The 12,590-nt window shown below is 38.2% G+C and overlaps 1 protein-coding gene and 1 non-coding gene across 2 annotated transcripts in view; both read left to right on the plus strand.

Annotated features, from left to right (window-relative positions):
* The first annotated feature begins 1,277 nt into the window (after window positions 1-1,277).
* Window positions 1,278-1,464, plus strand: LOC146399563 (Nuclear RNase P). Its single transcript, XR_014818504.1, has one exon.
* Window positions 1,465-8,141: 6,677 nt separating this feature from the next.
* The window catches only part of CCDC7 (coiled-coil domain containing 7), a 336,376-nt gene continuing 331,927 nt past the window's right edge, over window positions 8,142-12,590 (plus strand). The window contains exons 1-4 of the mRNA XM_084980435.1: window positions 8,142-8,432; window positions 9,604-9,714; window positions 10,500-10,829; window positions 11,926-12,018. Of these exons, the coding sequence (XP_084836561.1) occupies window positions 10,551-10,829; window positions 11,926-12,018 (372 nt within the window). The 5' untranslated portion in view covers window positions 8,142-8,432; window positions 9,604-9,714; window positions 10,500-10,550. The remainder of the gene's footprint in view (window positions 8,433-9,603; window positions 9,715-10,499; window positions 10,830-11,925; window positions 12,019-12,590) is intronic.

The following is a 12,590-nucleotide window of genomic DNA, read 5'->3' on the forward strand; positions in this document are numbered from 1 at the left end:
AATAAGAAAACTTATTTTGTGAAGTGATTGGAAATAAATTCCTTTAATTACAATGGCATTCTATGACTCGCTCTCTCCAGTTCAAAAAAAAAAAAAGAAGAGGTACAAGTGCCGTACATAGAGCAAAGCAAACTGAAATTTCAAGGAAAAAGAAGTCAAACAACTAGGAAATTTAAAAATATAATATTCTTCGGAAGGAACTGTCATAAGCTAACTCAAGAAAATACTTGGAAGAACTGGCTGCAGCTGTAACTGAATTCAATTTATTACTCGGTTGACTAAGAAGTTTGCATATAGATAAGCCAATTTACTACGTAAGAGTTTCATTTCCATTTTCTTTTCCATGGTTAGGTCCTAAGACCTTTAAAAGCTTCACAGGCTGGAATGAAATGTAACAAATTCTGAACCCAGGTGGAGAGAAATTAACTGAAAAAACTATGGACTAAAATGGTGAATTTTAACCCTGGCACCGTGGCCGTTTAACACACCAAACTATTCCATTATTTGTATAAGGAAAAGTGTTTGACTTACGATGTTCTCCTGGTGTTATGGTTCAAAGACCCTTTAAGATATATGTAGGACAGTGTGCTTCAGCATTGGGATATCAAAGGCAGTTTTAACCTCCCATATGGAGGAAAAGGTATGTTATTAAGGCTGTGAAATTTTAGTTTAATAACCATGAATTGGCCCATGATATTTATAAGCCAGTTACATATAATACATAATTTTTTATTTAATGATTTTGTGTTTGTGTAAATAGAGACTTAAATGGACATTTCTAGTCCTTGTTTCTAAAAAGGTCAAACAACTAGGGGTTTTAAAACTACACATATCCAATATTTCTTAGAAGGAACTATTATAAACCAGATAACATTTGGAAGAGCTGGGTACACCTGTATTGAATTAAATTTATTACTCAGTTAATTAAGATAAATTGTGTGCTTGGCTTGAACCACGTGACCAGGGACAGCATGCTCTGCCACGGAGGAATGAAACTAAAGAGTCCACAACAACTCTTAGAAATCTTTAATGTTCACTGTAACTTTAGCATAGAATTTTCTACAAGTCTTTCATGTTTCTGCATATCTTCTGATACTGTTTTGTGCTGGACCATCTTTTCAAGATATTTGAATGGTGAATAGTTTCAGGAAATGTAACTGGGGCAGAGGGCAGTTTTGTTTGTTTGTTTTGGCTGATCATGATAATAGCAATGTCTCCCACTGGAAAAAGGATGAGAAGGTTTGCTAGCAGCATTCTTAGAAAAGATTGGGGATAGGGCAGAGGGAAGCTCATGGGTGGGTTTGGTCATGCTACCCCATGTCCCCTGCGGAGGTCTGAGACTAGGGCCAAAAGTCACCCTAAGGGGCCATCTTTGAGCTTTAGGGAGATGAGTTTCCAAAGGGAAAAAAAAGTTCAAGGTTTCCTAAACAGGGTTCCTCTCCGTGAACACAACTCACCAAGTGCGCAGGTGTCACTTGGCCACCATTGCTTTGCTGTGTAGGAATCAGGGTTTGTGGAAGCAACAAAATGTTACTCTGGCTGCTGCTATTGCTCTGATTAGTAATCTGTTCTTTGTCCCTGGCCCAGGAGTCTCATATCTTCTGCCAGTGTCTATGATACTGTGGGAGGCTGATTTGTTTTCTTGCAAATAAGGAAAATTGTAGACGCTTTACAGTTCTTGACAGTTCAGTGACAAAGATGGGGTACTAATAAGACATGGCTTCCCGGAATAGGAAATACAAGAGCCTCCCCACAGTCTATTTACTCCACTTAGCATGATTTGAGGGAATTCCTTGGATTTAGTTACAGCCATATCATTCAATGCAGCAGTAAATAATCCTCCACTCTGTTCTCTGCCACTGAGGAGGAATTAGGGAAACAGCTTCAGGTGGAATACTGAAAACAGCTTCAGGTGGAGTACTGGGATGCAGGTTCAAAGGCAGCTGCTGAATCGTGACTTTGTTATCTTTCCTTGGGATAAGGGCTAGTGGGTCAATCTGATGGTCAACATTATACTCATCTTATTACAACAACCAATAACATCCATCCTAGATTAGAGGAAAGTTCTGATACTTTTCAGACAATAATTACACTCACCTGCACCAAACACAAAAAGAGGGAAATTTATGTCTTCTATGGGCAGGAATATTGCAAATCTATAGAATTTTGACTGGTTAGCTTGGGAGATAAAGGGGAGGAACACATAATATTCTTTAAGGAGGGATGGGAATAGCTTGGCCCTCTTAGCAGCTCAGCTTTTGAATTCTATCAAGCCAATCTTAGATCCTTTCCAAAGATGATAGTAAAAAGTCTCAGAACTTTTTTTGAAGTGGGTTCTGGGCATAAGGGCACTCCAGCTCTCTTAACGAAAGTACCCTGAGATAGAGAAAGCCCCATGGGAAATCACAGATGAGGCACTGTATAGCATGTGGGCACTTATTGCCCTGCCTTATGTCTATACTCTCCCCCATAGTGGCCCCCATGGCCTAAAAGAGGGAGACAAAATGGGTTGTTACATGTTTTATAATAAATCCCCCTGTCGCTCTTGCTCCTGACTGATTCTTCCAGATCGAAAAGTTGGGGTGACAGTAAAGGATTATTAGAAAGAAACAGTTATAGTTCTTGGAATGGAATACATTAATTTGTGTCAGTGGAAGGACAGAAAAAAAAAAAAAAGCACTGAAAGGTACAGGGAAACAAAGGGACTTCATATTCTTCTGTCTTTTAGAACAGCTCCAGGACTCTTTTCTCACAAAGGAAAATATCTTAGTACAGCCCTCCGAAACTAGTGAAATTTCTTTGAATTTAACTGACTCTTATCTGCTAGATGGCTTTGACTGTAGTTTGTTATTCTTTTACTCTTATTTCTCAGTATTGGAAATAGCAGCAAATGGTCCCAGCTTTTTCATCTTCCATGGGTATCTTTAAAATTCCATTTTATCTCCTTTTTATATTTGAGTCACTGGATACAACTCTTTTCTGTGTTATTTTATGGTCTGCTTTACATTTTAGAGTATACATCTTTAGCTTACTACATGTATTAGTTTCTTATGACTTCTGCTACAAATTATTACAAACTTAGTGGCTTAAAACTAAATAAATATATTCTCTCATGAAATGTGAAATATTTCATTGTGCTAAAGTCAAAACGTTGGCAGGGTTATACCCCCTCCAGAAGCTCTAAACAGAACTTGTTTCTTGCCTCTTCCAGTTCTTGGTGGTTGCAGACATTCCTTGACTTGTGACAACATCACTTCAGTTTTTGCCTCCCTGGTAATATGCATTCCCCTTTTCTATGTCAAATCTCCCTCTGCCCCTTTCTCATAAGGAAGCTTGTGACACCCAGATTATCCCAGATAATCTCATATCAGAATCCTTAATCACATCTGCTAAATCTATGCTATAAAAGATAACATTCACGGGGCTCCAAAAGTTAAGATGATATTTTATCTTTGGGGGCTATTATCCAGCCTATATCACAATCTACTTTCAAGTGGTATTATAACACTTCACTTATAAGAACTTTACAAAGGTATATTTCCATTTCTCCCAGTTGACTTTCGTATTGCTATACATTTTATGTTTATCCATCTTCTCAATTCATCACATTGTTACTGATTTTTCTTTAAATATATATCTTCAAAGAGTTAAATAAAAATATCTTTATATATACTCATGTTGTTTCCACTTTTAGTGCTTTTCAATTCTTTGACAGATCTAGATTACCAACAGGTACTGATGTCCTTCTCATTGAAGTAACTTCCTTCATCATTTATTTAGTGCAGGTATGCTGTTGATTAATTTTTTCAGCTTTTGCATGTCTGAAAAAATTCTCTCTTTCATCTTGTTTTTTGAAAGATAATTATTCCAGGACTTCCCGTGTGGCTGACAACACAACTACTTGGCATTGCTTCTGCAGTGGCTGTGACTCGACCCCTAGCTTGGGAACTTTCATATGCCACAAGTGCAGCCACTTTAAAAAAAAAAAAAGATAATTATTCTGATAAAGAATTCTAGATTGACCTTTTTTCCAGCACTTTATGTTGCTCTCTTGTTTCTAGTATTGTATTTTAAACTTTTTGATACATTTACATACTAAAAATTCTACTGTGGCAATATTTAGCACCTCTATCACATTACATAATTATAGTATAATACCATTGTCTATATTCTATACCATGCTTTAGATCTCTATGGCTTATTTACAACTCATTGCAAGTTTGTACTCTTTTAAATTACTCAATAATTTTATTACATTTATAGTTGTACAACAATCATCACAACCAAATTTTATAGCATTTCCATCCCAAACCCTCATGTATCCCCCCACCCCCAACCAGTCTCATTTGAAAACCATAAGTTTTTCAAAGTCTGTGAGTCACTATCTGCTCTGCAAGGAAGCTCGAAAGTTAGTATTCTTGAACAACATCAATCTATTCCTCCAAACATCCATCCCCTGCTAACCACCATTTTATTTTATCTTACTTCTTTGTCTTTTCAGGGCCACACCCACAGCATATGGAAGTTCCCAGGCTAGGGGTCGAGTTGGAGCTATAGCTGCCGGCCTACGCCAGAGCTACAGCAAGGCCATATCTGAGACTCATTTGCAACTATACCACAGCTCTCGGCAACGCTGGATCCTTAACCCACTGAGTGAGGCCAGGAATTGAACCTGCAACCTCATGATTCCTAGTCAGATTGGTTTCTGATAAGCCACGATGGGAACTCCCCATTTTATTGTTTTTTACAAGTTGGACTTTTTTCAAGTTTACATATAAGTGATACCATACAATACTTGTCTTTCTCTATTTGACTTATTTAGCATAATGTTGTCTTGCACTGTTTTAGACAAAATATCTGATATGCCTTTATCTTTGTTACTATGTATGTAATGTGCCTTTTTTTTTCCTTCTGGTTCATGTAAAGATTTTATTTTTGTTCACTGCTTTTAAGCAATTTGATTATGTATGCTATGTCTTGTTTCCATTACGTTCCTTGTGCTTGGCATTCATCTAGCTTCTTGGATCTGTGGGGTTATACTTTTCATCATACTTAGAAAAATACTTAGGAATCCTCATGTATATTAAGTCACTTGAGGTTGTTCTATGGCTCACAGAAATCCTGAATTTTTTTTTTCACGCAATTTTTTCTGTATCTTTCATTCTGGATAGTTCCTTATGTTATGATATTAGGTTCATGAATCTTTTATTCTCTAATTGCTAACTTACTCTTTCTCAGTCAGTGCATTTTTTTTTTTCAGATACTGTAATTTTCATTTCTGGGAAGTCAATTTGAGTGCTTTCATGTCTTCTATGTCCCCTCTCCCCGCCCTTTAACATGATCAGTCTTTCCTCTAGATTCATGAATATATGGAATACAGTTGTAATAACTTTTATTGTCCTTGTCTACCAAAGATATGTCTCTCCTGGGATCATTTTAATTGATTTCTATGCCATTATATATTGCATTTTCCTTTTTCTTTGTATGCTTTGCAACTTTTGATTAGATACTTGATAGTGACAGTGTGATTTTTACTTGGTTGGGTGCTGGATGTTTTGATATGCCTATAAATATTCTTGAGCTCTGATCTTGTCTCAGTCAAATTATTGGAACTGATTGATTCTTTCTGGTATTACTTTGAAGATTCATTTGTCAGGTCCAGAGAAGTGTTTAACATAAAGTAGTTTTGACTACTTCCTGCAGAAAAAATGCTTCTGGGTACTTTCACGTACCTATAAGTTATAAAGCTTTTCACTATTCACTCAAAAGCTTTTCATCTTTCCAGCTCTTTGTTGAGCTCTGAGTACTTTACCACATGATGCTTTCAGGTGGCTCTTTCCCTAGCCTAGCATGTATGTATCCATACATGCATACAGTGATTATTAATCAGCTGTGAATGTAAAGGTGTCCCTTTGAGGATTTATGGAGCCTGTGTGTGTGTGTGTGTGCGTGTGTGTGTTCTTCAATCTCTTCCTTAGTATTCCTCCTCTGAACTGGAGCTTCCATAGCCTTCCTGGACATCTTCTCCTCAATTCAGGAAGACTGTCAGGATATTCCTGAGTTCTTCACTCTTTGCTTTGTGATTTAGAAACTCTTTTCTTCAGGAAGTAAGCTTAGGAAATCATAAGGCTCATCTAATGTGTTTACTGTTACACAGGGATCACTGTCATTCATTGCCTGATAACCAATGTCTTCAAACTCATTGTTTCTTATATTTTGTCTATTTTTTTTTTTTTTTTTTTTTGGCTTTCACCCTTGCAGCATATGGAGGTTCCCAAGCTAGAGGTAGAATTGGAACTACAGCTGCTGGCCTATGCCACAGCCACAGCCACAGCCACAGCCACAGCAATATGGGATCTGAGCTGCCTGCGACCTACACTACAGCTCACGGCAAAGCTAGATCCCCGACCCACTGAGAGAGGCCAGAGATCGAACCTGCATCCTCATGGATACTAGTTGGATTCGTTTTTGCTGTGCCACAAAAGGAACTCCACATATTTTGTCTAATTTTTTTAGAAGGATAAACTCAGTCTCCATTAACATCATATTCACTGGAAGCGCAAATCTTCATATTATGCCTTGAAGAATAAAATAAGTGGTACATGTCCAAGGTACAAAGTCTATGACCCAATCCAAATTAATTTTCAGGTATGGCATTAGCCAGGAGTCATGGTCAAATTTTTTTCCCGTAATGATATCAGATGTTTTGTTTCCACTTACTGGATTTTTCTTATTGAAGTTCATTGACACTGCTGAAATCATTTGAATGTATTTAAGTAGGTATTTCTGACCTATTTTTTCCCTGTTATCTGCCGTCTTTGTGCAATCCTATATAGCCTTGATTACTATGGTTTATAATTTTTTTTTTTTCTTTTAGTGCCACACCTGAGGCATATGGAAGTTCCCAGGCTAGGGGTCGAATCAGAGCTGCAGCTGCCAGCCTACACCACAGCTCATGGCAACACAAGTTCCTTAACCCACTGACTGAGGCCAGGGATTGAACCCCGAGTCTTCACAGACACTAGTCAGGTTTGTTACCGCTGAGCCACAATGAGAACTTGTATAACATCTTAAATCATGTAAAGGTAAGTTATGTACATATTTGATCATTTTTTGAGATTGTTTTGGCTATTCTATATTTTTACATTTCCATATGAATTGCATTTTGTTAACTTCTATCACATAGTCTATTTGGATTTTGATTGGAATTGAATTTAATACATACATACATTATTGACATAGATTTAATTAAGGACAGCTAACATTTTATTGTTATTGATTCTTCTAATCCACAGAACATGGTATGTATTTCCACTCATTTGAGACTTCTTCAATTCTTCTCAGTAACGTTTCGTAGTTTTACGTTTTATCTGGCGATTTTATGTTAAATTGTTCCAAAGTATTTTATATTTTCTGGGCACACTAAAAACGACTTTTTAGAAAGCTCCTATTTTGTGGTAAAGGAATTCAGATTCAATTGTCATCAGTATGTAGGAATACATTTGAGTTTTGTATACTGACTTTCACCTCATGACCTTGATACATTTAATAATTAGCTTCAGCAGTTTGTAGGTTACTTTGGATTTTCTTTGAACACAACTACGCTGTCTGCAAGTAAAGTTTTTTTTTTCATTACCATCTGTATACACAGATAACTATAATCATTTAAGTATGTGAAAAAGAATATATATATCTAAAGATACACATATATATCTGAATCTTTGTTGTACACTAGAAATTAATACTATTTTAAATTAACTATACTTTAACAACTACAACAAAGTATTTAGTAATCAAAAAAAAAAAAAAGTCTGGTAACCGACTTCACAACCCCTCACAGTGGAAACAGCTTGAGAGGACGAAGACGAGGGCCTGGGGCTCAGGTTTTGCCAGTGAGGGCGAAGCTCTCAACACACCACACATGTGGGTGTTTTACCTCTTGAGGCCAAAGGTCTAGAAGAACCTGCGAGTGTGAAGCGTCTGGAAGGAACCACACAAGAGAGCGCCACGGAGAGTGCGCGGTGAGGCGACACAGGCTCTCAAGACCTCCATCCTTCAAGTCTTCGCCCCGCCCCCTCCCGGCCTGCGCAACTCGCGCCCTCGGCGTCGGACGTCAAACGTCGGACGGACGACGGCGTCGTAAGGTGGTGTCAACGGCCGACCAGCGGCTGGCGCCCTGCGCCAGTTGCTGCCGACCACAGACGCCAAGACCCGGCCTTTCCTCTTAGCACAAATGCCAGTTTGTGCAACAGCAGGGCTGGGGAGTGCAGGCTTTGCAGGCTTCCATCTTGAAGGAAGTCTGGGAGGCCCAGAATTGCCAACGTTTTCACCTTCGGGCCAGCCTCGCCAGGGCCACACCACCCAGCAGCCTGACTGCCAACAGCTTCGGCAGGTAGATGGAGTGCAGTGCTGAGGCGCTTCCCTCGTCAGCTGTGAGCATTTTCACTAGATCGTTTGGTAAAAAACCTCCTTGCTTTTCATGTTCCCGCCGCTTGTCGTGCTCAGCTGTGGTTGCGCTTCTCTTGATGGATAATGTAAGACCAGTCAACCCTGTGCCCTCCTCGCTGTGTCCCCAGTTTTAGAATTGTGTCGTCAAAGGGTTTGAAATGGATATCAAGCTAATCATTCAAGGAAAACCAGGAAACGGTTGTGTTCCTGATGGAAAGTGACTGATCAACTTGGGGTAAATTTGTGGTGATATCCCATCTCGCATTGTTAGGAGGGTTCAGTGGAGCAAATGTGAAAAATCCCTAAGTGTTTGCTTATAAATACAGGTATTCACTGCATGTAATTTTTTTTTTTTTCTCTTTTTGCCATTTCTTGGGCCGCACCCACGGCATATGGAGGTTCCCAGGCTAGGGGTCGAATCGGAGCTGTAGCTGCCAGCCTACGCCAGAGCCACAGCAACGCAGGATCCGAGCCGCGTCTGCAACCTACACCACAACTCCATGGCAATGCCGGATTATTAACCCACTGAGCAAGTGGCAGGGACCGAACCCGCAACCTCATGGTTCCTAGTCGGATTCGTTAACCACTGCGCCACGACGGGAACTCCTGCATGTAATTTTTTTTTTTTAAGTTTCCGTGAATTTCTTGGATCCATTTAGATCGTTAGGTCATTTTCTAGCACCTACTGAGTTTCCCATTTTTTTCTGTTGATTTCTTGAAGTAGCCCGCATCTCTACCTTCCTTTCTGCTACAGTAGATAAACTTTTCCTGTGCTTGTCTAAAGTGCTTTGACCCATTTTGCCACTTTAGACAAGATTATCACAGCAATTCACTCCCAGTCATTTTGCTTTCTGTTGAATCATTTACAGCAACAAATTAGTTTCCTAGGGCTACCATAACAAGGGTCACAAACAGGATGGCTTAAAAATATTTATTGTCAGAGAAATTTATTCTGTCACAATTCCAGAGTCCAGGTGTCTGAAATCAAGGTGTTGGCAGGGCCGTGTGGCCCCTGAAGGTTCTAGGGGGAGACTCTTCCCTTGCTTCTTCGGAGCTTCTGGTGGATGCTGGCAATCCTTACATTCCTTGGCTTGAAGCTGCAGCAGCTCCAGTACCTACGCTTGTCATTTTATGGACTTTCTTTCCTGTATGCAGGTGTCTTCACACGGCTTATAATGACACCAGCCTTTGGACTGAGGGCCCATGTGACTTCATCCTTACTTGATCACATCTGCAGACTGTTTTCAAATACGGTCACATTCCCAGGTGCCAGGGGGGGTTTGGACTTGAACATGTCTTTGTGGGGGACACAGTTCACCCCACAACAGTGGAACTAGTCTAGGTGTGGAATGCTTCAGACATCAGAGAACTAATGCTATTCTGTCTTCATTTTGCCAGTCTACCAGACAGCGCTCATGGTCAGAAACATACTTTAAAACTCTTGGCAGAGGAGGCATTGTCCTGTCTTAATTGGCTTGAGAAAAAGAGAAGTAAAACTTAATACCTACCTAGTCTATACTTTGTTATTCCAGCATAACTTTGGTGTTACATATGCCCAATATTATTCTGCTGATACCCTGAGAATAGGCTATTATTTCTGTGGAAATAATTATATATGTATGTATAGTTATGGCATACATTTATATATTTTTATATATACATATGGCATATGTTTGTATATTTTTATACATATGGCATATGTTTGTATATTTTTATAAATACATATGTGTTTATATATACTTTATATATTTATATGGGTATAAGCTTAAGAATGGGGGAAAGTTTTTAAAATGTTTTAACATTTTCTAAATATAGTCTCTCACTGCTGCCACTGTCTTTTTCCCTCCCTTCAGCTCCTATCCTAAATGCCCACACATAGATCGCTAGGGGTTTCTCACAGGTTTTTCAAAAATTTTTATTACTTGTTTTTAGGAATATTTTGCTCTCCATTATGTAATTTCTCCATAGTTGATTTTGGGATTCACCAACTTCATGGTGATTGATAATTCTGCCTTAATTTTTAATCTGAAATCTTAATGTTTTATTCACAGGAAGAAATAAAAGTTTTTCATCTATAATTCAGAAGCTAAGTAAATAACAAAATGAAGCCAGTAAAGCATCTGTTGGCCTCTAATGGTAAATCGGCAAATGTTCCAGATTTAACATATAAAAAAGGACTACTTAATTTGCCATTGTCACCTAAATCAAAGGAAAAACACAGTGCAAAAACAGTGCATGACAGACTTGAACCTATGGTCTTAAGATCTCCACCAACAGGAGAATCCATCGTAAGGTATGCTTTGCCCATTCCATCAAGTAAGACAAAGGAGTTCATAGCAGAAGATGAATTGGTCAGAAAAATTACCAAACATCTGAAGATGGTAAGATACTTGTTGGTGCCTGTGTTGGGGATCCCTTTAACTATCTCCAGGTTTAGTGATTTGCTAGGAGGACTCACTGGGCTCAATATACAGTTATATTAATGGGTAAGCTATATCACAGTGAAAGGATAAAGAGCAAAATCAAAAGGAAAAGGCACATGGGGGGCGGAAAACTAGGTCCAAACTTCTAATATTTCTTTCCCTTTGGATTCACATAGGACATGTTTCATTCCTCCAACAACGGATTGTGACAACACATGTAAAATGTCTATCAGAAAGCTCATTAGAGACTCAGTGCCCAAGGTTTTATTGAGGGTTGGTTATATAGGTGTCTGTCTAGCATGTACTGAAATTCTAGATTTCCTGAAAGAAAGTGGGTGCTCAGCATAAGTCATATAATACAGACATTTTAGGGACAGTGAGCCACTGTCATCAGTTAGTGACTAGTGGGAGCCTTCATGAAGTCCAAGTTCTGAGACACAAGCTGATCTTTCTAAGGATAGGCTTTTTAAAGTCTAATACCTGCTGTATTAATATTCTCTGCACTTTAGAAACTTTAACTCTCAGTGTTGGAGAAAAGAAAATCTTCCTTTCTCTGAATTTCTTTTTTTTGCACGGTTGTTCAGAATTCAATTGTAAATGTACCAAATACCAAGTGAAAACAGTGAGGAATAGCACAAATACACAAAGGATATAGTTCATCAAACTTCCAAAATACAAGTTTGCTCAAAGTTCAAGGCATTAGCTCAGAGAATTTCCTTTCAAAATATGTTGCTTTCTGGTTTCCATCTCTCTCTTTTTCCCAGCTCTCTTCAAAGAAGAACATCAATGCAGTCATATTTTGAGGAATACTTTGGTGGTAATTGGAGTTGATGCTTCAAATGTTCGTAGACTCTCTGCTTTCAACACAGAAACAGAAGAGCTTTTGGGCCTTTCTTCGTTTCTGGGGAGGGATCTAGGACTGTTTCTCATTCTACTTCTTCAGAAGGATATGCGATGGGGCATGAGATGGTTCTGATATGGTTGGTTAAGTATCACATTTAATGTAATGTTTTTACACTATATAAGTACACAGTATGCTTTGATTTTCTCATAGATTGTTTCTTCTTTGGAAGAAACCTATGGATTTAATATTCAAAATGAAGAAAAACCAGTTATGAAGCCTGAACATGAAGGATTATCCTTATCTGTAAGTATACCGTAATGCTAATGTAGATTCATTAATACTGAGAAGGGCTAAGATTTTCTTTTTGAGTCTATATATGTTCTCAGAATGAATTCCCCATCCATGAAAATGATCCTTTTAGGAAATTTGAAAGTAGTGTACTGATTTTTCCGTTCTCTGCCAACACTTATCTTAAAGTTTAAGGCATATCTATGTCTTGATCCTGCTTTTAATGCTAGTCCCTCTCCTCTTTATTTAACCTTGTGGTTGGCTATTGGTTTGAGATATATATATTTTCATTATGATAAAAGAATATTCTTCTAGTTCTAGTTTGCTAAGTAAAAAAACAAACACCCAAACATTGAGGAAGTTATTGAGTTTTAACGAATGTCTTTGTTGAATATATTGAGGTATTATACCTATTAAGGTGATTATGTAGTTCTCATTCAATCTATTGATGAGACAAATTATTTTTACATAGTTATTGTGTACATTAATATACTGTACTCATAGAGTATTATTCTTCTGTTTTATAATTAATTTTGATAGAGATTGATTTGGCTCCATGTAATAAAACAACTGTGTTGAGTCTTTCA

The sequence above is a fragment of the Sus scrofa genome, chromosome 10 (genome assembly GCF_054392235.1).
Source record: "Sus scrofa isolate SSC_HxYL_T2T_F1_AM1 chromosome 10, Sscrofa_HxYL_maternal_Yorkshire_Landrace_v2.0, whole genome shotgun sequence".
NCBI classification, from domain to species: domain Eukaryota; kingdom Metazoa; phylum Chordata; class Mammalia; order Artiodactyla; family Suidae; genus Sus; species Sus scrofa.